General features: G+C 39.2%; 3 protein-coding genes, 1 long non-coding RNA gene and 3 other non-coding genes across 11 annotated transcripts in view; 4 read left to right on the forward strand and 3 right to left on the reverse strand.

Moving 5' to 3' along the window:
- The window catches only part of LOC123985409, a 12,949-nt gene extending 6,768 nt beyond the window's left edge, over positions 1–6,181 (forward strand). For both annotated transcript variants that reach the window (XR_006828649.1, XR_006828648.1), the window contains 4 exons: positions 742–902; positions 2,505–2,588; positions 2,735–2,847; positions 5,686–6,181. This is a non-coding gene — a long non-coding RNA (uncharacterized LOC123985409). The remainder of the gene's footprint in view (positions 1–741; positions 903–2,504; positions 2,589–2,734; positions 2,848–5,685) is intronic.
- The window catches only part of zgc:85932 (uncharacterized protein LOC405875 homolog), a 20,156-nt gene extending 4,208 nt beyond the window's left edge, over positions 1–15,948 (reverse strand). For both annotated transcript variants that reach the window (XM_046072884.1, XM_046072883.1), the window contains exons 1-16: positions 15,666–15,948; positions 12,160–12,229; positions 11,306–11,424; positions 10,828–10,961; positions 9,895–10,066; positions 9,685–9,756; positions 9,358–9,449; positions 8,775–8,849; positions 8,157–8,314; positions 6,337–6,494; positions 5,751–5,959; positions 5,218–5,263; positions 3,523–3,597; positions 3,142–3,202; positions 2,054–2,118; positions 715–783 (exon numbers count right to left, since the gene is read on the reverse strand). In XM_046072884.1, coding sequence (XP_045928840.1) covers positions 715–783; positions 2,054–2,118; positions 3,142–3,202; positions 3,523–3,597; positions 5,218–5,263; positions 5,751–5,959; positions 6,337–6,494; positions 8,157–8,314; positions 8,775–8,849; positions 9,358–9,449; positions 9,685–9,756; positions 9,895–10,066; positions 10,828–10,961; positions 11,306–11,424; positions 12,160–12,229; positions 15,666–15,914 — 1,824 coding nt within the window. In that variant the 5' untranslated portion in view covers positions 15,915–15,948. The remainder of the gene's footprint in view (positions 1–714; positions 784–2,053; positions 2,119–3,141; positions 3,203–3,522; positions 3,598–5,217; positions 5,264–5,750; positions 5,960–6,336; positions 6,495–8,156; positions 8,315–8,774; positions 8,850–9,357; positions 9,450–9,684; positions 9,757–9,894; positions 10,067–10,827; positions 10,962–11,305; positions 11,425–12,159; positions 12,230–15,665) is intronic.
- On the forward strand, positions 1,002–1,074 carry trnak-uuu. The gene has a single exon. It is a non-coding gene; the product is annotated as a tRNA-Lys (tRNA).
- On the reverse strand, positions 1,671–1,743 carry trnak-uuu. The gene has a single exon. It is a non-coding gene; the product is annotated as a tRNA-Lys (tRNA).
- trnak-uuu lies at positions 4,189–4,261 on the forward strand. Its single transcript has one exon. It is a non-coding gene; the product is annotated as a tRNA-Lys (tRNA).
- A 2,045-nt stretch (positions 15,949–17,993) lies between the features above and the next one.
- On the reverse strand, positions 17,994–24,501 carry eif3k (eukaryotic translation initiation factor 3, subunit K). Of its 2 annotated transcripts, none has more exons than XM_046072979.1 (8): positions 24,268–24,501; positions 22,724–22,822; positions 22,303–22,423; positions 21,723–21,797; positions 20,164–20,230; positions 19,915–19,992; positions 19,522–19,647; positions 17,994–18,133 (listed from the first exon to the last, which is right to left on the reverse strand). In XM_046072979.1, the coding sequence occupies exons 1-8, from the start codon at positions 24,327–24,329 to the stop codon at positions 18,102–18,104; spliced, it is 660 nt and encodes a 219-aa protein (XP_045928935.1). In that variant the 5' UTR covers positions 24,330–24,501; the 3' UTR covers positions 17,994–18,101. The 2 variants fall into 2 exon arrangements, with proteins under 2 accessions (XP_045928935.1, XP_045928934.1); XM_046072978.1 differs by having other exon boundaries at positions 21,723–21,800; positions 24,268–24,500.
- LOC123985454 (mitogen-activated protein kinase kinase kinase kinase 5-like) overlaps positions 24,302–27,381 on the forward strand; it is a 44,076-nt gene continuing 40,996 nt past the window's right edge. The window contains exons 1-2 of one of the 2 annotated variants that reach the window (XM_046072973.1): positions 24,302–24,516; positions 26,574–26,745. The gene's annotated coding sequence lies outside the window, so the exon portion shown is untranslated. The remainder of the gene's footprint in view (positions 24,517–26,573; positions 26,746–27,381) is intronic. The other variant, XM_046072974.1, reaches the window with a different exon arrangement.

The following is a 27,381-nucleotide window of genomic DNA, read 5'->3' on the forward strand; positions in this document are numbered from 1 at the left end:
ACCTTTTCCAGAGTGCTCTGGACCTCAGACTGGGCCGAAGGTTTACCTTCCAACAAGACAATGACCCTAAGCACACCGCTAAAATAACGAAGGAGTGGCTTCACAACAACTCCGTGGCTGTTCTTGAATGGCCCAGCCAGAGCCCTGACTTAAACCCAATTGAGCATCTCTGGAGAGACCTGAAAATGGCTGTCCGCCAACGTTTACCATCCAACCTGACAGAACTGGAGAGGATCTGCAAGGAGGAATGGCAGAGGATACCCAAATCCAGATGTGAAAAACTTGTTGCATCTTTCCCAAAACGACTCATGGCTGTATTAGATCAAAAGGGTGCTTCTACTAAATACTGAGCAAAGGGTCTGAATACTTATGAGCATGTGATATTTCAGTTTTTCTTTTTTAATACATTTGCAAAAAATTTCTACATTTCTGTTTTTTTCTGTCAAGATGGGGTGCTGAGTGTACATTACTGAGAAATAAAATGAACTTTTTAGATTTTTGGAAAATGGCTGCAATGAAACAAAGAGTGAAAAATTTAAAGGGGTCTGAATACTTTCCGTACCCACTGTACACTGACATAATGTCTGGCTCAATTGTGTTTTTGGTCAGAGTGTTGTAAAAACTTTGCTGTGACCGTTACTTGTTTAAAGCTACATGATACAAGATACAAAAAAAGAAAAATATTACTTGTTACTGGTGCGTTGATAATCTTACCGTCCACTTCCGGATTTTGTCCCACAGACCCTGGAACTCTGGCCAGTTTAGCTGAGCAATGTCTTGGCTCTAGGGAAAACACTGAGGTCACGGAAATTAACCAGACAAATCCAAACAATCGAACATGAACCCGATCACTAAACACCTGTCAGCACTTTTATGCAGAGTCACCAACATGTCTTTATCAGGTAGGTAAGTGTAGAGTGTGTGTGTATATATAGACAGAGAGAGATCATCAGCACACATACACATCTACCACTAATTAAAATACTAACCTAATTTTCAGAGCCTGGATAGCTCAGTTGGTAGAGCATCAGATTTTTAATCTGAGGGTCCAGGGTTCAAGTCCCTGTTCAGGTGAGAGAGGTTTGAAAGTGCTTTAAGCAGACAACAGGAAAATCATACAACAGCTGCTACTTGTTTGTTTATATACATATGTTTAATTATTTACAAGACTAAATGGTAAACAGTATTAACAAGTAACCAATATGTGTTATGGAAATGACACAACATTTACCTGACACTTTTATCCAAAGCAACTTACAATTATAGAGGTTGCACACCTCTGGAGCAATGAGGGGTTAAGTGTCTTGCTCAGGGACACGATGGGTCACAATGGGGGATTGAACCCGGGTCTCTCACACAAAAGGTAGGCATCTTATCCATTGTGCCATCACCACCTCTTGTGGATACCTATCAAAATTTTACTTTGGGATGCTACTGTCCAATAATCTTAAGTACTAATACGGTTAGGATCTTTGCAAGATCTTCCTCTGCCGGATTTATTTTTTATTTATTTATTTTATTTCTTTGTGTACTATATTTTTGGACAACATAGTACTACTATTACTGAATGTAATACTAACATGAGTAGAGGCACAAAAATTGATCTCTAAATTTTTGATGCTGCATTTTACTTTTCAGCTTTCCTATATTGGGAGATTTAAAACTTCTCTCGCCTGAACAGGGACTTGAACCCTGGACCCTCAGATTAAAAGTCTGATGCTCTACCGACTGAGCTATCCAGGCTCTTCCTACAGTCTCTCACAGCATACAATAAGAATGCAGTCTTCAAATCTGCAATTACACATTTGCAATTTTAAAAATCTTAAATTGGTTTAATTTGTATGTGAAAACTCAAGGTGTCACATTTTACAAATGTATTTAAAAAGAAAAGAAAAGCTACATACCGACATAATTTAACATGATCAGATAAGACAGACAGGTCATCTCTCTGCTAACACTGAAATATTGAATGTGAAAAAGTTTTAAAAATATATATCTTTATCTCCCACACTGTGTGTGCTTGTTCAGATATAATATTACTGTTTAAGGATACCTCCATGAGGACCACCATGCTCTTGCAGTGCTCCAGATCCAAGTACTTCTCACTTCCGGCCAACACTGAGCACAAGATCATCAGTAGACATTTTAACATGCAAAAAAGAATTGTAAACTTATGGTGAATTTTGTGATATTGAAGCATGAGGCTGAGTTTTTTAAATTCAGGTTGATGTTTGAATACTGCTAGTTGTATATTTTATGTCAAGGCGGGGGTGCGATCTGCAACTGCTAGGCAATCAGATTCATGAATAATGTTTTTGTTATGTTAATGGTACTCAAATTATATACCCTATTTCAGTACAGAAGGGCATGGACCCACAAGACTAAAAATATTCTTTGGTGGAAAAAAATGCTACCAGTGTGCTTTAAAGATTTACAGTATGCAATTTATCACAAAAATGCAAATACACACACTTTCGCTCCTTCTCTTGTTCTGTTTTATCGAGGGCGGGGCTGAGCTACACACACAGAGCTGAGGTCAGCGGACAGGAGACGAATCGCTGCCAAACACGTGATACTAAAGTCAAGAGGTAACCATTGTGGAAATTGTTTTGTTATTACTATAATTCAATTAAATTCAATTCAAATTAGCTTTATTGGCATGAATGTGTAACAACAATATTGCCAAAGCATCATATATAACTATAACAATCATGTGCTGCTGCTCTGTACACAGATACGAGATCAGGGATGACTTGTGACTTGAAGATGAAGATGAAACCAACAGAAAGCCAAGCTTGTGGTGATAAACTTGCAACAGTGACGAATGTGCCTGAGACGCAACAGAAGGTAAGCGGCTGTTAAAATCACACATGGACTCGGCACGTGCAGGCCTTTTTTTATACAGTTTATGGTGCAGGCACATAAGGGAAAAAAAGGCACGCTCTTCTCTTTCTTTGACTGTGTTTCTTGCGTGTTTGGCTGTAAGCTAAACCATACAAATAGTCATTTTATGCCACGATCTGGCTACAAAAAGTATCGACTGAAGTACTGGTTTGACTGGAGACGTTACGATTCTACGCGATGCTGGGCTGTTTCGGTCGATACCTTAAAGGTACCAATCCCTAGAGAGACATCACTAACCTCCTCCCTGTATGGCCTCAATCAGCAGTTTGTAGAGGTTCACTGGTTTGCAAAACCCATTCTGATGACACAAAAGAGGAAACACAAGTCACACACACACACAGAGACACTACTCTTTATACATCTACATTCAAAACACAAGCACAGCTCATAACAGTTTGTGGTTTAAACCAATAATTGCACATAACTAGCAGTGTTTGTATTGACCTGCTCAGAAGATCAGAAGGGTGGAGTTTACCACACCATAACAGAGAAGTGCCAACTAACTCAGAGAACACATTTTAACTGAGTTCTTGTTCTCGTCTTATCAATGTGGGAAAAAGGATGGTTCCATTGTTGCAAACATTCATGTGGTACAGCAGCTGTGTGCAGGTATCTCACCTTATTGCAGTGTTTCATGAACAGCTGTTTGGTAGATTTAAGTGAAGGAAGGGCAGTCTCGTGAGGATATGAAGGCTGCGGGGAGAAAATGCAGAGCCTCACTTCAGAATCAAGCTTTTACTTTTAAAAATAAATGCCTCCTGTACAACGTTTTAGACATATATTGAGCTTTGCAGTGTTTTCCATTTCTACCGTGTAACTTGTTTTATAAAAAATGCTGCCCTGACACAGAGATTGGAACTTAAACCTCTGAGAGAGAATATTTTGCATATATTTGTTTTTCCTACTAGAGTGGAAGGCATTGTTTTGTTTTTGGCTGGCTCTTGCTGCACAGATTAAGACCAACTGCATTTAGACTCAAGTTGCAAGTACTGTCCTGTCAATGGAGCTTGACAGTATTGCATTGTGTGGCGCACCATCATCTGACAGCGTTGTCTAAACTTACATACTACATAGACATTCATAGACAGACAAGCATTCACACTCACAGTCACAAATTAAACTAGTCTGTATGTCTTGAGACTTTGTGAGGAAACTGTGTCAGAAAATGAAACCCATGACCATAAAAGAGCCGCACCTGAAATCCACATGTATCCACTATTACTATAATATATATTATTAACAAAATACTTCATGGAATTTAACATGTGGGGGAAGTTCAACAGAGCCTGGATAGCTCAGTCGGTAGAGCATCAGACTTTTAATCTGAGGGTCCAGGGTTCAAGTCCCTGTTCAGGCGAGAGTTTTAAGACGCTTGGATTCAATACTTCAGTTAAACCACTTGCTGTGGCTGGTTCTTAATGACATAATTTCCTGTCTTTGCGAGTAACTCGCAAGAAAGCGACGTATTTTAAGGAAAATATGTACCATAGATGTCAAACTGCAACTATGGAATGTGAAGTAAACCTAAACTTAATTTAAACTGTCAATTGAAAGTAAATTCATACACTACTTGATATATTTGCAGCAGCGAGTAGCTCTGGCATGTCCTTTGTGGTTTGCATTGTGGTACAATAGTGTACATCAACAGCACAACAGCAAATCACATGGTTTAAATGTGCAAACTTTAAAAAGTCAGTTTGCATATTAGACAGCAAAAATAAAATATATGTAAAATATTCAATAGGTGATTCTGAGGTTTAGTTAAATTATATAAACGGACAGTTTACATTATGGATTATATACATAACTGTCACCGTACATCGTTTTTCTGGTTTGCATAAAAGAAATTTTTTTTTATATATATATTTTTGTTCATACTAATATACTTTATGTGTAAAATGCTACTTTGGAATGCCACAAGATTTAAGATATGTTTTTCTTTCAGAATACCAAATTTTTCCTCTGTGAACACACTACATGCCAAACCTGCTTAGAATCAGTATGCAGTAGCACACAGAAAGGCCAGTGGAACGGGTAGTACTAGGTACTGAGCCACTGCTTTCAACTCCACTATGTGGAGGTCAGTGACCAAACGTCTGTATAAACAACAAGATGTTTTTTCTACAGTTGCCGCGTGCTTCAAGCTATTATAAACATATCTCTCCTGAACAGAGAATTAAACCCTGAGCCCTCACATCAGTAGTGCAATGCTCTACTGTCTGGCCTATCCAGGCTTCACTGAGACCCTCTCACTTTTAGGCAACCAACATTGATTAATTATTTATTTAGTAAGTGATTTAACTTGTTGTCCACCTGTGTTGATGGAGAGATTTCTTGTGCCTTTGGACTGTGAGCTGGACTGGGAAAAAAAGCATGAAAACATATTAGAATCATCACACTTACAATCATAAATCCTAAAGTCCGACAACTAAAGAACTCGTCAGAGGTTCAGATCTCCCTGTTAAGTCTGCAGTGTTCAATAATAGTTCCTTTTACTGAGTTAATTTCTCCCATTCATATCTCCTGACCTGCAGCTGTGTGCATTTAATTATAACAACAATTTATGTATTCTTGAATATTAATTTATAGTGGTTCTATGAAACAGCAATATTATATCTGAACAACCTGAAACTCCATTCTTATTTTTTTCTTTCATTCCTCTCGGGGTGAGATGGGATACAGAGTCCTTGAGGTTTCTTTGTCTCATCAGCAGATTTGGAGGTTGTCTTTTTGCCTGTTCATCTTTTTGCACTCAAAACTTTTTTTACTTTTTTGTCACAGCTCCAGTGGCATGAAAACAACAAAATCTAAACTCAGTCCATCTAACAGATTGATCCATGACTCACGTGGCAGCATTGCCCTGCTCTGTCAGCACCCGCAGTAGGAACTCTCCCTGCTGATTGGGCTCTGCAGTTGAAGGGATGATGATGTAACGACCTGGTGGAAGGGAGCCGCGAAGAAGAACCTCCCGACGTGAGACGTACTGAGGGCTGCAGAGGACCGGGCGGAGCACGCTTAAGTCCCCAGCCGTCAGATATGTATTCTTAGGATGGGCCTGGAGAGAAACCACTGGTTTAATATTGTGTGCAGGTTCAGATCTCCCTTCCAAACCTGCAGTATTAAATATACAACTGTGTGCACTCTATTATGAAAACAAGTTATGAATTCTTGAATTTTTAAATATTGATTTAAGGAACTCTCTAATATAACATGCAAACTCAAACACTGCATTCTTGTTTATGTAAAATCTTGACCAGAAAAGCAACTAAACCTGTCAATAAATGGACTGAAATAAAAAGTAAAATGTTTTCTTCTGAGATGTAGTGAAGTATAAAGTAAAAATTGTCATTATGTGTCTTACTCTGTGTGTGTGTGTGTGTGTGTGTGTGTGTGTGTGTGTGTGTGTGTGTGTGTGTGTGTGTGTGTGTGTACCGGGAATATGTACAGGGCTACGGCCAGGTTAATGCCCTTACGTCCCAGGTGTTTCTGCATCAGAGCCAAAATGAAGGAGCAGGTCTTCTGAGTGTTGGCTGTGCCACTGTCCACCTCTGACAGGACGAAGTAGAACTGAGGGTTCTGCCAGAACAAACCTGGAAACACACACGCGCACACTATTAGTATAACACTTTTCTTTATACTGCATTCCTTAGCCTTTAACCCAAACTAAAGAGTGTGTACATGAAAATAATTATGAATATGAATGTGAACATGGACTGTTTCCCTGCTTCGTCTCTCACTATTAGGACAACTGGTCAGCACAAACACTTCAAATAACTTTAACCTTAACACACACTGATTTCAAAGACATGCAACTTGCATATGTGGGTTAATACATTATGCAGACATATAAAGTCTCAAATAGCACCATGTCCGCTTCTACAAAGACCGAAGGTTTTTAGTGTGAATGCTCCCTCATGTAGAAGACTATCTGCTTACGCTGTCTTCTATGTGCAGGTACAAACTTATGCTCAGTCACACTAACTTGTGCATTGGGCTATGGTATGATCAAATCAGATCTTAAAGTTGACATATGCAGATTTTACCACAAACTTTCAATATCATCAATTCCATCTTTCAGTATATTTATACACTATATTAATGTTTTAAAAGATTTAATGTTGTGTGGTTAGGACAGGATATGGGTTAATTTTAAGCAAACCTCCTGGAACATCGTTTCTATGTTGAAACTGAAATGACAACAGTTTCCATGATAGTGTCCTTAAATGCCACACATAGCACTGCCAATAAAAACACAGCTCTTCGTGGTATCATCCCCACCACATTAAAACCTGAGAAAAATGGAATACAAATAAAGATATTTTTATTGTAATTAACTGCTTGCATTATATTCAGTTCTGTAGCATGTAACGTGAAGTGTCACAAGTTCCTGTGCCAAGTGATTTACCAAAATAAAATAAAAACTGGGGTTTGTTGCTCATTTTAGTTGCGTGACTGTATTCTCATCCATATAACCACATCAATAAGAGGCTTTGTCTGAGAAGATTTTCCCAAAAAGAAAAAGGTTAAATCAGACCACACCTACACAGACAAACAGACATGCAAGAAGATAGACAGTGTGTAGTAACATGTCTCAACTTGATGTGAGAGAACAAGTAGTCCTATTCCAATTACCAGATTTAATTAAGTTAAAACCCCACATGGCAGACAGGGTGTAAAAAATGACTCCAGTACCTTCAACTTAATCTACAATGTACATACAAGACAAGACGAAACAAGAAACACAAGACAAGATAAGACAGACTTTATTTATCCCACACAGGGGGAATTCACTAGTATACACAGTACAAACAAGGTAAAATACAAGTGACATGCATACTTCACATTTTCAGATAAAAGCTGTTGTGTAACAAATGGCCAGAGGGCTGTTTAACAGGTACAACAAATGGCTCACATAATACATTTTAGTTTTTTAGTTCTTTACTTAACGAAACTGTTCATTTTCACCAGTGGCCTAAATTAAACACAATAAACATAACTATATATATTTCTACAGCAATAATGCCAAAAACAACAATACAGTGGTGTGACTGTCATCACCCTGCTGTTCTCTCTTTTTAACTGTTCTCACTGAGTAATTTATGATTCCTAATCAACTCCGCTTTGCTGTAATTTACTTTATTAAGCTGCTGTTAATTAAACTTTTAGTCTAGAGTTTATGATTCAAACACATGCAAAACACTTATCATGCACGAAACAATAAACATGCAGACTTTTTTAATCATGTCTCTTACCCCCTTGGTGAGAGCCTCCTGCTGTGGTGCCCGGCTCCCAGCTCCCATGAAGCATTATGCAGCTCCACGGCAGCTTGCTGGAGCCTTCGCTGAGATTGTCAGTCAGGTGACAAACCTCCATAATCTCAAATTGCTGCCGGAAGTCTGACACCGACATCCTGATGGAGAGAGAAACTGGTTAATATGTAGTTGTGTGTTTGTAATCTTTCCAAACACAAACACACATTAAATCAGATTGAATTCCATTTGTAAGACTAGTTTTAATTTTTTGACTATTAACATATTTACTTTTTAATTAAACCATTTTCCAGATTATCAGATTATTTTCAACATGTTAACAGAGTCAGTCGTGAGCAGTGTTGCAGCAGCTGTGTTTATGCTTAGCTTTGTGTTGCTGTCTGTCACACTTACATCTTTTCAACTGAGAATAAAAAGCATGTGTGCATAATGTCAAGGATAAGCTGACTTGTCTGCCTTGCCTTGTTCCTGTTGTGGTTGAGACTCACATGCCAGAGTGTTTTGTTTCGTGTTTGAAGAATGTGGTCGTTAACAGTCAGACTCAGCAGTGTCATATATCACAGAGAGACATTCAGATGCACAATGGCGCTACAAACTTACCAGAACTCCCCGTCATCCCAGCTGATTCTGTCTAGTCTTTTCTGCTCTATGGCGCTCACTGTGTTCCACTCTGGACTGGACAGAGAAAGAGACACCACACAGAGGGGAGACTTTATATTTATGTCATAAATAAATGTGTAAAATATTATTTTCCAAATCATACCACTCTCTCAGGAACAGGTGTTAGCAAAGTAAGTTAATATGTTTGTTTTCCCATACCCACAGAGACATATTCTTGATTACATTATAAAACACAGATAAATGGATCTGTTATATAAGTCAACATGCACAAATTACTTTTGAATGAAACATTTTTTTACTCAAAGCCGACTGGGGAATACTGCCACTGTGAGAAACAGTGACAAAGACAGGCAGACAGAGAAGAGGTGAGAAACATGAGAAGGTAGGCAGATGCAAATGAACATGTAAAACTACAAACACAAAAAAACTTCAGGTAGTTATGGAGGCAGAACAGCTATAAATAGTTTAGGCAGACTTCAGGTTATCTTCATTAATACATTTTCATTTGACATTTAAAACATTGAAAACCTGGCCAATTTGGCTCATCTAGATGTGTACCAACCCTTTCATGTCACTCCAGGGCCCCTCCCACTCCGTGTTGCCCCAGGGGTTGAGGATTCGCACCAAATCCTCGGTGCCGTATGTCGTCTTCACCTGCAAACAGACAGACAGAAAAGGTGAGAGCGGTGGGAAGGAGAGGCCATGATGAATCGACATTTCTGCTGTAAGGTCTACAAATACAAAGTCTACAAAAAGTGCACGTACGTGTCTTTTATTGCAGCATCAAATTTATTTAATCAGAGGGTTGTTGATAGTTTGTTGCTACCAAAAGTGTATTTTTTAAAATATGATGATGTTAACAAGCATTTGTTTAATCTTCTTTAGGTACCTTCTCTACTGCAGTCACAGAGTAGGCATGTCTGAACATGATCCCGAATTCATTCTTTTTCTCCAAAGGACCCTGGAGGGAAAAAAACATCCACCCACAGTCAGGACAGAAGGAAAAGGTCAAATTACACTCATGTGACTCATCACATACATGTAAACCTTCAATGGTAACATGTTCTGCAGGGACCTTTCATCCCATCACTAACCGTACCCTGCAGTTGGCACAGCTGATGAATGCTCCTTTATCCAGCAGGTGTCTGAGGAAGGCTGGCAGGTCTCTGGGCAGTGAGACAATGTCAAAAACCTCCGCCACCCCGCCCGTCATATCAACCATAGCCTCATGAGGGAAGCCCATGTCCAGAGCTCTGTAGCCACCTTTGAGCCTGAGACAAAAGACACAGGGACGACAAAAACATCAGAAAGGTTCCAAGAGAAAGGTAAATGACTGGACAAACAAGGTGACAAAGTCTTATTGAGAATACAAAAGCTCGTGAGAGAGACATTAATTTCAGGTTAACAGATGAGCTGAAAAAGAGATATTCACATTTTAAGACACAAATGAGTAAACATGTTCCAGTACAAAAGGGTTTACTTTACATTATGTTTATATTTTGTCTGGTGGCTTTATAAGGAAACATAAAAGCAATGCACAACATTCCTCCTACAATGTAAAATATTCAATAAAAAAGAAACATTTACTTCAACAAGTTCAACTCTGTGGTCTCAGATTTCAAAGAGCTGAATGAGCTCTTAAAATAGAGTTAGAAATACTCATAGGAGAAGGAGAGACACACACATTTATATTCATAAAAAACAAGAACAAGTAATATTACTCTCAAGCTAGGCTCATTTTGTGTAATTTTGACAAATAAAGCCAGAATACTAATTAAATGTATGAAATGCTGATTAATGTGCTATTTTTAGAGTGTTCCCAAAGTATATTCTGAGGGAGTTGCCAGAGAAGCATCACACGCTAAGGGGTGCCAGATGAAATAGTATAGAAAATCTTTTAAATTTCATGTAACTTTATTACCCACACCTTCCAGTTCAGTAAAGGTTAATCTTATTTTGCAGATACACCCAAATAAGATTATGACCTCTACTTGACACAAACACACACACATTAAGACTGACATGAACTCACTTGGCGTAAGCCTTCTCCAGCAGGGAGCTCCAGAACTCGTGTTTGTCTGGGGAGCTGAGGTAGATAAGCTCGTTGCCCTTAGTGGGCAACAAGTCGTCTATCCTCACCTCCTCCCACTGTCCGTACTGCCAGAACTACAGAGAGAAAGAGGGAGTGGTGTTTTTGTCACAGTGACAGTGGCCTACTTTCACCAACTTCAGAAAGATCATAAAAGGTCAGTTTCATATTTATATTCCAAAATCTGCCATCATAGCAAAATTGTTATCTACATTTTTATATTCAACATCAACACACAGAAAGAAAGAAACAAGAAAGATCTGAAACTTAAACTTTCTTTTGTAACTTTCCTTGATTATTTTAAACCCCATGTCTGCATAGGCTATTCACACAACAACTGCAGTTAAATATCTGCTTCTTGAAACTTGAGAATTCAACCATGAAAAGTGTTGTTGGTGCACAGCAGCATTCATGTATTTACCCTGAAGACGAAGCATCCATTGTACCCATCTTGGAAGCTCTGTTCTAGAGGCATGACCTTCTGGAGCAGGGAACGATTCATGGAGAGAGATGCAATGGCAGAAAGTAACCAGCAGTCCCCTAAGGAAAGCAGGTTTGAGAAGTAGGTCAGGTTATCAGGAAGGTGCATATACAATACACAGAACTCTTATCATGAACTGTTTATAAGGGGAGAACATTTTTATATATATTGTAAAGTGTAAGTTTTCTAAATAAAGTGTCAGAGAGATATCTGCTTTTGCAAATGAACTCTTGATATTCCTACAAGTATTGTTCCAAGTTGGGACCATGGCTTTACAAGGAGAAATGGATATGGCACTGCATGCTGCCGACTGTTTTGAAAACTCACATTAAAGTGCTGATAGTAAAAACTCTTTCATAGCTGACAAATCCTGCTACTGACATTATCCTTTTAGAAACTGTCTAATAGTATTAAAATACAGTAAACTTCCGTATTGTATTTTAAAGTTTTGTCTAACATCTTGTAAACAACAACTAGACAGGAAGAATAAAAAAGTATATGAAATGTACATGCAGCATGGACCTCGAGTCTCCATGTAGCAGACTGAGACTCCAGGTGAGTCCAGGTGAAAGCTCAGATGTACATGAGGGTAAAGTCACCTGACCTCAATTTACCTGGTGATTGTATTTGCAATGTCTGTAACGTTTATCCACCTCTGACTAAAAATACCAATGTGTGATTATTTGTTAAGCACTGCAAAGTAAGTTGTAAGTGTCTGGTGGGGAAAGTGTTTTGCGAACTCATCATGTCTGAAAATACTGTATCATTTAACACTACAGTAGTTGTCTAATTACCGAGTCTTCCCTGGCAGATGTCCAGTCGTGAAGCTCCATCTACTATGAACTGAGGTGAGGCACAGAGCTCCTAGAAATAGTAGGGAGTTTGGGGATTGGTTGAACAAAAGAAGGAGGAGGAAGATGAAATGAGAAAAATGAGAGAGGGGGTAGAGAGGGAAACAGTCAGATGGCAACAAAAAAAAAAACAACCTGTTGGCACCACGCCAAAGGGAGTGGCTAAACATCAGCTGAAAGAGCTTTAAGCTAAAGGGCATAAATTTGGCACAATATCTGTTCTTTTGAAGGAGTTCTCCAGCCACTCTCTTTAACACAGAATCAGAAAGGAAGATCGATATAAGTTACATCTCAGTGCAGTGCTGCCAGATAATTATAATTTCTTTAGATGTACAATTAATTATTCTAAAAAGCATTAAATATGAGATTATCTCAAGTTGGTAGAAACAACTTTCAGTAAAAACCAACAGCACCATAAACTATAGCCTCTCTCAGCAAAAACTGAACATTACAGGCCTGTGGTATTACACCATGTTAGATTTAGTAAGGTGGATTTACAGAGTGTATTTTGTACATATCCTGTTGCGGTAAGCTTAACCTGAACTGCTCTGTCGTCATGGAGCTTTGATAATGGACACATCATCCCACACCATACACAGAGGTCAGGGCTGTAAGGAACAAAGTCATTGTTTACATCCCGACAGTTTTATAGGCTGACCTGTTCTTCAAAGCTAAAAGGTTTAGTATTAGAGGCAAAGTCAGAGTCACAGTTGTGAAAAGGCTGAATACATACGCTGCAATTACAGCCATCTCATGTCACTGTAGAGTAGTGGCTGTATAATAGATATGTTCAGATACTTGATGCATGTTTCCTCTGAAATGTACTGATTGAAGTTAAAAAGGTGTTTACATTGTGAGATTAAAACACATTTAATTAATAACAAGTAGATTATAATTGAGGATGAACACTGCAACTTGCAACCAACAAGCTAAAGTTCATTCAGTCAGACATGTTAGTGTGAAGTTGTTAAGGCATCCGATAATAAGATTAATAAAGTGTCAAACTACCACAATGATAAATGGCAAACCCTCTAGCGGAAATAATTATACAACTAAAAAAATGGTTAACTGAAGGTCTATTTTAAGTGAAGTCTGTCTTGGAAGTTTACTTTTTAGGTAAGCAGATGGAGTCTTAAATGTGTTTTCTTGTGTGTTGATGAAATGCAACCACGAGAGAAGATTGGTATGGGAAACATTTGCTGCATGACTAGTAAGAACACTATCAGACAAGTCTGAAGTTGCTCTTGCTTTCGGTACCTCGATTCTTGTATTAGTTTGTTTGAAATTGTCAATTTCTTTCTTGTTGAGAAAGCATTTTTTAAGAGATAGTCATTTGGATACAACACCACTGTAATACACAGGTAGTTGTAACTAGTTTGTTGAACTAAACCCATAAGCACTGTTCTCCTGTGTTCATATTTGTCACGGACTTGTTTTACATGTTTGTGCAAAGTCAGTCTATATACAAAAACCACGCTCACCAGTCCTTCAGCTGACTGACAGGTGACACTGGCAAGTGTAACTAATCAAACACCAATCATAATGTGAAAAGTAAGACCAGGAAGTTCTTCAATTCCCAAGATAACAGTGGATAGTTCAGCAACCTTAAAGCAATTAGACAATGATAAAAAAAAGTATATAACTGTGTAATTACTTTCATTCTGCCGCCACTACAGAGAGCTGCTTTCATTTCATGTACTGATGCCTTCGTTTGATATTTTACTTATTTACTCACCAACGGCCTGGTATAAATACACATGTAGGTTTTATCTTATCCCGACCAACTGCTGCCCTGCTCTAATTTGTTTGAGGACAAAAGAAAGTAGTGTATCTGTATCTGTGTATTAATAGACACCACTGGGCTGACATCGCTGACAAAGCGTCCCTCTCTTGCCCTAGTAAGACACTATAGTATAAACAAGTTCACATCTCGCACAAGGCTACAACACTTTTTTACAAATGTTATTTCATGGCTGAGTCACAGCTACATCCAAGTTTAATTCACTAATAGTAAATCTGATTTTAATGAGGCTGTTATGTCAGTTTTCATTATCAACAACCTCTAACACTCTGTCTTTCACTGACAGTATTTAACTTCAAAAGAAATTAATAGTGACCCTAATGTCTATTAGAAGTGAACACTTGTGAGGGTGGCCTAGGTGTTTAAGGCGCTGACCATTAAGTGTAATGTCCCCCATTGGATTCTAGCTGGGGATCCCAACTCTCTCTGCCCTTGTTTCCTGTCAGCTTTCTGCTGAATCACTATAATTTACCTTACCGACTTATTATACTTTTTATGAGGATGTTTTCATCCCCCTTCCTTTGTTCCTTAAAGTAACTTAAACCGTGATATGCTGTGGTTGTTGCATGGGTGTCAAGCCCCAGCTGCTCTTCATCATCTCATTTAGCTCGCCCATATATACCCCGTCATCCCTGCAACTCATCGCCAGATTTTAGTCTAAAACTGCTCTGCCAGTCTCCTTTCTAGCCTTTGTACTTTCTGACTCTCGTGTTTTTGAACGTTGCCTAACTCTGTTTTTGTGTGCAGACTCCTTGCTGGAAGATTGACTCCCGTTCCCGCTCCACTCCTGCTCTGTCCGCATTCTGGATTCCCCCACCCAACTGGATTTCCCCTCACTGGACCTGCCCTGGACAATCCCTCGGGACCCTTTCTACTACATCTTCTCATTTCTACTGGGGAGTAAAACTATTTCCAGAATGTTTATTTTGTGCAACTTTTTACAACAGTGTACTTTCAAAGTACTTTTTAAATCAACACATGTATCTGACAGCTGTTATGTTACTTTTCAGATAAAGATCCTCATGCAAACCATGTGTTAAACTCATAATTATGTATATAAGGGAAGTTTTATTATAGGCATATACAAATACCACTAAAACGTATTTCCAACAGCAGTGATGGAAGAATATATTACATACTATTACTAGGATTATCAGCAATATGTACTGAAAGTATAAAAAGTAAATGTACTATTATATTATTGGAATATTTTACATGTTACATTAGAGCAGATGAAGTTGATCTTATAGCCTACATTGTTGTGTACTTTAATCTGTAACAATGCATTATATTTTATAAATTGATCATATGTTTATATGTACAACTGTAATCTGCAAAGTAACTAGAGAAAATAGCTGTCAAATAAATGTACTGGAGTCAAGTCTAAAGTAGCATTAAATGGAAATACAAGTTCAAGTAGCCTACAGTAGGCTACATGAGTTAAAGGACTTAATTACTTTCCATCACTGTCTTATTACAGCGTATTAAGTAGTTAAAATGAACTCAACATCTTACATAGCCTACTTATTTTCAATTAAATAGAATTTTGATCATAAAAACACGTGTAATCTTTAATGCTTTTTATGTTGCAGTGTTGCTTGCTTAACCCACCACAGCAGAGCAGGTATTCAGGGTTACTTTTCTTTACCTTTGGTCGTTTCCACTGGACCCCGGGCTGCATCTCCAGCTCTCCCACGGGGAAATAATTGTCCACGTACAGTCCGTCGCGGCCGACCGAGCTCAGGTCCCCGCTCTCCGGAGGCCTGTCCCTCATCCGGAGGTCCGCCAGCCAGATGCGGGACTGAGAGCCAAGCAGCTCGTCGGTGCAGACAGAGTCCACATAATCTTCCAGCGGAGGAAGGGAGTCTTCAGATGTTAAACTTACCGACTTTTTCATGTCTGATCCAACAGCTCTCTATCTATCAGCTCTGAAAGTGCGTGTCTGACTTTTATCTGAGCAGTTGACAGATGGGCCCAAGTCACGCCTCTAGGGAAGGTACACTCACAGACCGACGCTCACCTGAGCAGAAAGGAGTGGAGTTCGCTGCTGCAGTTTCAGTAGTTGCCCTGACTTCTCAGTGCAAACGGAATAATGGCCTGCAGTTCCAATAATAATCATCTAGCCTATGTATGCCAAAAGAACTCAAACCCAAGACTCAGGGCTTGACATAAACACCCACCAACAAATGCAGGTGGATTTCAGCCGTGGCGGGTCACACTGACTCCCACTAGCCACTCTGGCGTGTGAAAACTGTAGTCTTTTCAAAAGGCATATGACATAACAAACTAATTGCAATTTGACACCAAGACACTACAACTCCCATGAGTAGCCTACTACCTGCACATAGTGTTTTTGGTCCATTGGTCCATTCGTGACGCCTATCAAACAAGACTAAAAGGTGCATCTGTCACAGGGCAGCCACAGCGTGGACTTGTGAAATGTTTTCAGTTAGTTTTGTTTTGCACAGGTATCTAATTTATACAGTCCCAAACGGGTTCTGTACCTGTCTGTCTGGGATATCATATCAGCAGAGCAAGGGATGAAAAGCAGATTATAGGGCCGGCAGATTTTGGAAAAATGTGAATTGTGATTAAATGATGACGTTGTTATCTTAACAAATCTTTCTGGAGATGTCAGATTACACAGTTATGCGGGATAGATGCAAAACGTTGTGAACATTCAGTCCAGGAGTTTCTAACTGAATTAAAATTAATTAATTTATCCATGAGGTGAAAAGGTGCCACATTTAAAGAGGAACTTTCCCCAAACAAAGACACAAAGAGGAGGGAAGACTAAATCCTGAAAAGAAAAAGAACTACAGAATGCTTGAAAGCCATACACCTACTGAATTATATTCTGGTATATTTTATATTTTAATTTGTCACCTGCTGCCTGAGTGATTCTGTTGACATACCCTAAAAACATTTCCACCACAAATTGATACAGAAAATTTCACCAGAATGCAGTAAATTAAGTGTTTATTGCTAGAAATGTGCCCTCATATCACATCATAATGTCATATCACTACCTTTCCAGAGTTAATTCTATGTTTTAATAATAGTGCCTTGTAGGAAAGCAGGAGATGCGTTTGTATGGGACTAATCTGGAAAATAAAGACCTGTGTAATTGTTTTAGGTGGAAGTATCTCCAAAAAAGTTAATGCCAAGCCCTGCAAAGCCCAGTCATCCAAACTAAATGTCAAAAGTTTAATTATATTTTCATGCCAAGCTCTCTCAGATAATAGTGGGGCACTCAAACAAGCTTTACTTTCCCAGACTTACACCAGGGGTTGGCAACTATTTGTGTGCTGAGGAGTCCAAGACCTAAGTGTCCTGGCTGGGAATCTCGATACCCCTGTGAGTGGTGATGACGCAGAGGATGCGACACATGCCTTTGGAATGATAGACCCAGGTTCAATTCCCACTGAGACCCAATGAGCAAGACAACTAACCCATAATTGCCTCAAATGTGTGGGACCTCTGACATACATGGAAATTTTAAGTTGCTTTGGATAAAAGCATTAGCTAAATGGGTAGCCTAAATGTAAACTTGTCTGGGCAATATTTTATTTGTAATATAATTTCAAGAATCAATTGCTAACAGAAACAGACAGCTTGCCTCTGTCCAGTGGCACCAGACTGTTTATGAAGGTGTTGGTAGGTGGATTTTGTAACCGTTCCAATGAGATAGGTCTCACTACAAAAAGCAATGCATGTCAGATTTCTCCCAGACAGATTTGAGGCTGCCCTGAGTCATGTCAGGTTTTTATTTGCTTAACAGTGTACAGCCAACACCCTGATTTCACTATAGGATTAACAAGGAAGTCAAATAATTTCTGGGAAGAACTGGCAAACACTCGCATTGAAAGTAGTTAACATGGTCTGATAAAACATTCTGGTGATGAAGCAACAGCGGGGAAGTTTTCCAAGAACGTTCAGAGAGCCGCATGAAGAACCAAACACAGACACAGGCTGGTAATGATAAATTACCTTTATTGAGAAAAGAGGGATTATGAAAAAACAAATGACCTGGTTGAATCCGTCGTGTCTGGTGTGTACGTGTGTGTGAATGTATGTGTGTGCATCACTGAGATGTTGCCATGATGCTGGACACACCTGTGAAAAGAAAAACAGAAAGATGTGCAGAAAGAGAGAAGTGGGAGAGAGAGACAGAGAGAAAGGAGACAGAACATCAAGCTTTAGCTTCACATGCACTTTTCACTCATCAACAAAACAAATAATACCCACAGTGTGGAACATGAGCCAGTTTATAATGAGCTTTATGCAAATAAGTGTTTTCCTCTGCTGTTTCCTGTTGTCCTCAACCTCCCATCCCCGTTATCTTGCAGGTGCTGTCCTTTCTCTGTGGTGTCTGTGTGTTATGTTTGCAAAATCTGTCTGGCACAACATGGTATCCAGCTCCTAACACTCTTTACCAGGCTGCTGGGCGGCACAGGTAAAAAAAAAATTTAAAAAAACAATTTACAATGACACGAAAGAGGGAAAATACTAATAATGAAAATAAGAAAACTGTCCTTTAACTATTCTTGATGCTACGTGGAACAAGCCATGATGGTAGTTCTACTATCTTGTTCATTCATTATAAGCAGCAAAGCTCAGAAACAGTCAACTCTTTCATTAGTATAAAATAAGTGTTTCTAAAACATCATATACAAGTAAGACATGTCATTTTTCCATCTGTAAAACGAAAGCAGCAGTATGCTAGAAGTGAAGTCAACATTAAGCAAGTTCAAAATGCATTTAAGCACAAATGGGCAAAACAAAAATGCGATCTGTTCTTTAACTGAGGCAGCAGACCACATGTGGAAACCTTGAATGTACAAAATTTATATCTAGTCCACCCAAAGAGCCTGTTTCACACATTCTGTAGTTTCTGTCATCAAATTTGTTTAAATTTCTAGTAGGGCTGCAGCTAACAATGATTTTAGTTCTCGAAGCTTCTGATCCCCCCCCTACGGTAACGGGATCAGCTGTGTAAGTTGATAGATGATAGATATTTATTCGTCCTTTCGCAAATTCATACAGCAAACATCAGACCAACAACATCAACAATCAGACAACTGCTTTACCAACACAAATATCACCCGAATGCTATAAAGTTATACTAAGACGCAGCTCCCCGACACCCAGTTAACTCATGACTGTGACGTTACAACCCAAACTCACAGCCCAACCAGGCGGAGAACAACAAGCGCACGTGTGCACATTTTCAGCTGAAGATTGCAGCTTGCTTTGGCTGGCCTTCAACTCAACAATCAATCATGATTTCAGTTAAATGCTAAACTTGCTAAAGTCGTCATAATCACATCGTGTTCACACAGCGTAAGCGCGATGTGCGACAGTAATAAATGTCCGTCCGAAACAGTGTGCTATATAGTTAGATGGATTAAACGAAGCCTCGATGCATTTTAGTAATCGTATTAAAAGTAATAATTTCTAGCACATTTCTTCGTTTGTTTATCAGTTTGAGCGGCAGCACTCACTCTCAAAATCGATCTTCTCCACGATGTTCTTGGGCTTGACGCTCTCCTCCTGGCTGAAGATAAAGATTTGTCCTTCCTCGTTCTCCGTCCAGCCGTACTTATTCATCCAAACCTTCACCTGCGTGTCTGGAAAAAAAAAAAAAGACAAAGTGCTTGAAGGTGGAAGATTCAGTCAGTTTTGTCACTGTAGTCATTTCATTTGCTTTATCATTAAAATAAAATATAAATATTGATTAGTGGCAATTAAATTGGATCATCTTTTCCAGCAAGAAGTCCAGCATACCATCTCACACAGTGGAAGCACATGAAGGCATATTATGGTCTGAAGTAGTACAGATTTGCTTCATTGAGCTCTGCAGGTCTGTTTTTCAAGATTAGGGTTAAAATTCTTACCCAGTGGGTCTCCCAGCATCTCGGCCAGTAACCGGTGCTCGATGGTCTGGTAGGTGATGCCCACTACATGGCAGATGACTGAAGGGGAAGATGAATTAAACAGACACTGTTCAAGTCTTACAAACACTCGTCTCATTCACTAAATATTTAATATTGTCTTTGGTTGTTTTCCTGTTAAATGAAATCAGCTGCTTGTGTTTACTGTAAGAACTTCACATCCACTGTGGGAAGTCAGAAGATGTTACTCACACTTGCGAACAGAGTCCTCAAAACCGGTAATGCCATCGATGAGCTCTCTGTTCTCCTCAAGACTCGTCTGTCCGGAGAACAAAGAAGAGGATATGATAAATTGATGCCACGCAAACACTTTCGCAAGTTTGGAAAAGAGGAAGAGAACAAATTGTATCAGAACGAAGAGATGTTTGACAGAGATGTCGCAATAAAAGAAAATGAGGTATGCTGGAATGACATTTAATGGAGGATTAGTCAGCAATAGAAATCCTGATACAACAGGTGGCTGTCAAGCCCTGCTAGGGTTGTAATAATGACATTACATACATTACTGTGTTTCCCACAGGATTTTAAGAAACTATGGTGGCTGGACATTACCTCGGACCCCCGAGAGGGTCAGAGGGCATGTCCCCCCGGAAGAACATTTTGTACATTTTTAAGTTAAATGCATTAATTTGGTGCAAAATTAAGAGACTATCTATGAATATCTTTGCACTCTTGTAAACAATGTTGTGCTCTAGTAAACTATTTAATCATAAAACCATTGTATAGCTATAAATGGCGATGAAACCGCAACAAAAGTCAACAAATTTATTTAATGTTTTTCCAGCAACCCTAATTCAGAGGATAGAAAATAAAATAAGTAATTTCCCTTACATTTTACCGTTGTTGTTTTTTACTTTTATGGACACATGTAATATGTTTTATACTTTCTGTGAATATAATCCAATTAATCTTATTTCCATCCTGTATAGACACCTTATTTGGAAAACTGGACGTTGTCACATGTTGTCTCATCAAGTCTGATGCAATTTGATAAATTACGTTGTATGTGGTTCTCGTATTGCGTAACATGATGACTTCACAGCCTCTCTTCACGTAGGACTCTCATACTGCAACACTTGTCTTTGTATAGAGAGAAACCGACAGGATAAAGTCGCTAACCTGCCTGTCAGCTCGCTCTGGGCAGTGGATTTACCATAAAGGCTTTAAATTTAGGCGCGGCTAGCTTAAACCAGTGGCAGAAACAGACGGTTAACATTACCGTAGTTACCTCAAAAGAAAAGTGGTTGCCTCGAGTCGGATGCCAAAGTGTGTGAGCATGCGAGCTCACAGCAGTGACCACAAAACACAACATTAGAGGTCTGAAATGTTATTATGAGACGTGTAAAAATATTTTCGAAACTATGACAGAGCAAATTAGACTGTGGGGGGGCGCCATGGTCTCGTTAATTAATGGGAAACACTGCATTAGTTAGCACAAAAAAAAAGGACATTATCTTTGGTATAAAAACAGTGTTATAAATGACTGAATGATCAGATGACGTTGTCAGTTGTGTAAATGTATAAACATGCTGTGGTGTGTGTTTGAGATTCTTAATACTGGTTCTGACGATCCACTTAAAAAGTCATAACATCAAACATTACAGTTTCTTGACACCTGTTGCATGTCGGTAGATAAATTCCTCCTGTGTTGCTCTTCCTAAGGTTCTTCCTCTTTTTTTTCTGTTAAATGTATGTAGCCAAAGTGTGTGTGTGTGTGTGTGTGTGTGTGTGTGTGTGTGTGTGTGTCATACCCAGAAGCTCTGGAAGTGACATGTCTCCAGCAGGTTCCCCAGGTAGAGGATCTGTCTGATGGGGCGCTCCTCTTGCTGCGACACTGTAGTCAAGGAAATGCCCCGCCAACCCCAAGACACCTCCCTCCCTCCCTCCCACCCAGCCAAGGATCCATTTACACATACACTCAGAAGCTAAAATCAGCTTTTAAACTCAAAAGAAAATACGATTTGATACTTATTGTGATAATTATCGATATTGAAAGATATTAAACTTTTTATCGTGATAACATTTTTGGCCATATCGTCCAGCCCTACACTTTACGCAATCCCAAAATTGTCTCCTAACAAGCAGGAGTCTGAATGTGAATAAACAAGTCTCCACTAAATAAATAAAACAAACAAACAGCAGGCATCTTTGCCTGGAGAACAACAGAAAGATCAATCTCTACCTGAACAAACAACAATCATAGCCGACAAGTTTACCAAGAACGTTAACAGCAGACCCAGATTTGTGAGAACCTGCACTTCACAGTACAAAACAGTGACTTTAAAAACCAGCCTTGTACATTAGCTTCATGAAACAGCACCAAAAGGATACGTGAGTCTGGTCGATCATGCACTTGCAGAGAGTGAAGTCGGTGTGCGGCAGGTTTGTCAGAGCCTTCAGCAGAATCTGTGAAGTCACTTGAACCTGGAAGTAGGCTGGGTTGAACTGGTACCTGCCAGAGATTTAACGATCAGAGCTTTCTTCGCAGAGGACTGTACATTACTTAATTTCTTTTTCTGGTCTCAAGTGGATACGAACAATTTGTACCATGCATGTTAAATGTTACTATAACTTGGGTTTTTCTTTAATCCTTGCTCTTGTCAACAAGAATGCAAGATGTTCTGAAAACCTACAGAAGAAACTAACAGCATGAGGAAACGGCAACAAAGCTACACAATGATTTTAGAGATTAAGAGACTCCAGACCATTCTCAAAGTGATCAAACAAACTTTTCTATGATGGTGTAACTTACAGCTTTAGGACAGCCAGGTTGGCCTCCAGGTCGTAGGCGTTTTCTTTAGCTTGTGTGTCCACGTAGCGTTCCAGCGTTGCAAGGTTTTCTGGGTTGTATCTGGGAGGAGAGATAAGATAATTTCCTATGAACGAAGTATAGACGGCTTCATTGTTTCTGTTTCACTAAAGGCCAGAAGTTCTCAGCGCCTCATAATTTAGCATATTTAGTTAAATGTGTAGCAAAGCAGTGACTGTCAAATGTACGAAAACACACAAGTTAGGAGTAAATATCCGTGAATTATGTAATTTTGATCACTCTAACCAGCAGCAAACAACATAGTGTAAAGTTGTGTTATAATAAACACTTATACCAGATACAATATGCTGGCTGTAACCTTAGCGTAGGTCTGCTACACCCGTCGATCCGTTCTTCCAGATTCCCACAGGTGTCGTTTGTGAGACTTGATGCTCAAAGACAATTTCAAGTAAATAAAAAAATAAAAAATTTCCCCAGAATAATAAAAACGTGGATTTTTCTTTTTTGTGACTCATATTTGTCCCCATGATGTTCCACCAAAGACTCATTTCAAGACCCGTTACTTGGCAATCCTAACAGAACTCTTTAAAAGTGCTTTATTACCAGGTATGTGAACAACTGCTGCCTTAATGTAAACAATCATGAGCAGGTAATATCTGTGTAAGTATGGAGCTGTGGTAAATTACAGCAGCAGTGAAAAAGTCAACTGACAAAGTAACTTTTGTTGTGTTTCTGTGAATATAGCTATTTTTGAAAATGTATCTTTGATTATAAATGTATTATTTTTGTAAATGCATTTTTGTTTATTATGGCATTTAGGGTATAAACACGCACAATAAATATAGGTGTTTCAGTACTGGACATTATGGAGTTTTTGTTTTGATGTTTATCTGTTTTTTAGATCTTTTATTTATTTATTTACTTACTTACATGTTCGAAATAAAGATATCAATCTACCACAAAATTTTTTGAGTTTTTAAAGAATATTTAAAGAATATCAAAGTAATTTTGCAGCAGTTCTGAGTAACACATGTTTTCTTTTATGTCTGTAATAACCAGAATTAGCTTGTTGGAGCAAATGTCAGCCTCAAACACCAGCCTTCAGAACAACTTATAGCTTTAAATTAATTACTATTCTTCTGCTTATCAGAAGACCAGGTGGATCTTTGACATGGGTAACGATTGTTTTAACGGCATAGAGGCAAGAAACGCTCATTCTGTGATCTTAAAACCTTTTTCTGAGTGTTTGTGAGCAGACCTAGCTTTCGTTAGCTGCTGTTGTAATCTATCATGACAGCTCCTCCAATTTTAACGGTCGTTTAATTTGCTAACTCGATGAGCTGATAGACAAAAACAGCCTATGAAAGTGATGAATTGCGCAGAAAACTTCAGTAAATGGGCTTTAACCGCCTCTGACTTATTGATAGCTCAGCAAACGTTAGCTGACTTACAAACATAAGCAAACCGGCTAAGCTATCGTTAGCTTGTTCGGCAGGTTATCAATTCGTTAACAGCGTCATCCATACCGATCGATTCCTCGCAGCAGCTCGCCCACGTTCGTCCTCATCTGCTCGAAAGACGACGACATTTGGTCCAAACTTTTACAGCAAACTTTAAGGTGAAAACCGAATTAAATCCACACGTGGGCCGTAGGATAGAAAAGGCACCGGGGCGGAGGGAGAAAAGGGTCGGACCGGAAAGAACGACGCACAGCCAGGCGGAACGGAAAGTGGACGGACACACACAATTGAGGGACCGCTACCAGGCGCTCGCTGGTACAAATCTTATATACAGTCTATGGTACAAATACACCTGACACGTCGTAGCGTTTGACTTTAGTGTATTTTATAATCAACACATTAATTTGAAACTATTTCTTTTACGACTTCCTTTTCCCTGTACTTTGAAAGTATTTACCGGAAGTTATTCGTGGCTGCATTGACGCTAATTTTACTATATTAATGTGTTGCAGTTTCTCACTGTGGCCACGAGAGGGCGGTAAACATCATTTAAAATATATTAGCGCCAACTAAATTCAGAGAGTGGAAAGGATGCAGGAGTAAATTATTATCATAATTATTATTATTATTATTGTGTACATATCGGAGGTGGATGTGATATACAGGTGCACATGCACATACATGCATACATGTACACAGTGAGATGGAGCACAGTGCAAAGGATGCTGGAATAAATAAGTATTATGTGCAGGTGTTGTGTACTTGAGGTAGGTGGATTTGGCATACAGTATATAAAATATGACAATATGAACAGCTCTAAATTAGAGAATGAGGAATAAATAAGAAGTGGTGACCAGTAAACAGGTGGCTGATTAGAGGCAGAGTTACTGGGTTATTGCACAGGAATTGTTCCTGACACTGAGAGTCATAAGTCAGCTGTTCATCAGAGTGATGGCTTGTGGGAAGAAACTGTTCCTGAGTCTGTTGGTTTTGGCGTGCAGTGCTCTGTAGCGCCTACCAGAGGGGAGAAGCTGGAACAGGTTGTGTCCGGGGTGAGATGGATCTGCAGTGATGTTTCCTGCCCGTTTCCTGACTCTGGAAATGTATAATAGTATATGTATATGTATAGTATATGTATAATGTATAATAGTCCTCAATGGAGGGCAGGTTGGCACCGATGATCTTTTCTGCAGTCCTGACTGTCCGTTGTAGTCTGCTCGTAGTGGTGGTCTAAAAAGTTTTTGAAAATACCAAATTTTTTAGTGTGAATAATACAGATCTTATTACTGACAATCTGTAGTAATGTTAAATATTTTTAAATACTTTGTTGTATACCTTCTTGTTGTTTTGTTGACCACTAGATGGAAGTAAAACGTGTCGTAATAAATAGGCCTATATTGAAGATTTGGTTTGGTTTGTGTTAATAAATATGACTGTCTATTATTGCCACAGGAAGACTATTAAGTTGGTGTTTCTAATTGTAGAAAGTCGAGCTAAATCCAGAACTGTCCATGACAGTGATTAGGACGTATAAAAAATATAGATAATGATGCTGAATATCTTGCTAGCACCTGTATTTATCCTTCGGCGGCTGTACTCAGATAAACTGGTTTCTAGTAACTAAGTTATCTGTTTAGATTCTCAGTGATCCAGGTCATAGTCCTCCAAGGAAGATTAAAATCATGGGCAGCTGAACTTAGTTGAAGATGCTCAAAGGCGTTTTGACTCTTATCCGACTGACTGGCAGGAATCCCAGTTATTTAACCTCTTTGGGGTCTTTGTCAAGATGATCAATGCAGCTTGTTAGGGCTAGTCTGAACGATCGTTGGCCTCATGTGAGAATGCGAACGACAGTCATTAGTCTGTTATTTAACACAATTAGTTATGTTAGTTATGTTGTAAATAGAGTGAAGTGTCTCCCTTCATGGGAAGTATTGCTAATGTCAGCTGGTAGTAGCAAGTGCGCTTACTGAAGGCTCCTAAAGTCAACCGCCTCAAGCTGGTGGAGACTCTTGACACAATAAGACCTGGTTCAGTGATGAGACATCAAATGACCACAATGATTGAGGGGAAATGTGTGACACCCCAAACCACAAGAGTGTGTGAGAGTGTGTGTGTGTGTGTGTGTATATATATATATATATGTAAATAGATAGATATATTTATATACAGAGATAGAGAGAGGGGTAGAGTGTGTGTAAATATACTGTTAGCACCTTTTACTCCACACCTTCCCCTCTGTGCACTCCCCCTGTCTGACCACAGACACAACACTATGGCCTTATAGTTTGTGCTTTTATCCATCTGACATTCACCCACAGTCAAAACAATGTATTAACAGCCAACATCTCTTTCCACTTACCTCCATCCAGAAGTGTCAGAGGTCAGGACCAGCTGCAGAATGACCCACACTTCAGAAGAAAGCTGCTTGCTGACACAGGTGGGCGAAACAAAGCTATATATATAGCTGTTCCTGTGAGCTCGGTGACCGTCACATTCACACACCTGAAGATGTTTTCAGTTTACCTGAGCAGCAGGTCTCAGGTCAGTGATGTGGGACACAAGCAGAAAACGAAGGTTATCATATAGTAACCCTAGTTCTATGACCGCAGGCAGAGTCCTCTACTGGTGCTACCTCCTCCAATCACACGTACGCACTTGTCCACTGAAATGTTTATTGTGCATGTACAGTGGGGGAAATAAGTATTTGACCCCTTGCTGATTTTGGAGGTTTGCCCACTTACAAAGAATGCAACGATCTATAATTTTAATCATATGTACATTCTAACAGTGAAAGACAGAATCCCAAAGAAAATTCCAGAAAATCACATCATATGAATTTATAAAAATTGATAACCATCTGATGAGGAAAAACAAGTATTTGACCCCCTGGACAAACAGCATGTTAATATTTTGTAGAAAAGCCATTATTGGCCAGCACAGATGTCAAACGGTTTTTATAGTTGGTGACAAGGTTTGTGCACATTTCGGCAGGGATGTTGGCCCACTCCTCCCTGCAGACAGCCTCCAAATCATTCAGGTTCCGAGGTTGTCGCCTGGCAACTCGAATTTTAAGCTCCCTCCAAAGATTTTCAATTGGATTCAGGTCTGGAGACTGGCTAGGCCACTCCAGAACCTTGATGTGCTTCTTCTTCAGCCACTCTTTTGTTGCTTTGGCGG

This window comes from Micropterus dolomieu, linkage group LG17, assembly GCF_021292245.1.
Source record: "Micropterus dolomieu isolate WLL.071019.BEF.003 ecotype Adirondacks linkage group LG17, ASM2129224v1, whole genome shotgun sequence".
NCBI classification, from domain to species: Eukaryota; Metazoa; Chordata; class Actinopteri; order Centrarchiformes; family Centrarchidae; genus Micropterus; species Micropterus dolomieu.

Coding starts and splice junctions, on each gene's coding strand:
- eif3k (XM_046072978.1), bottom strand. CDS start 24,329: ATGTCGTCGTCTTTCGAGCAGATGAGGACGAACGTGGGCGAGCTGCTG. Junction 21,801..22,302: donor GCATGATCGACCAGACTCAC/GTATCCTTTTGG, acceptor ACTACAGTGTCG/CAGCAAGAGGAGCGCCCCAT. Junction 18,134..19,521: donor GGAGAAGATCGATTTTGAGA/GTGAGTGCTGCC, acceptor TTCTTTTCACAG/GTGTGTCCAGCATCATGGCA.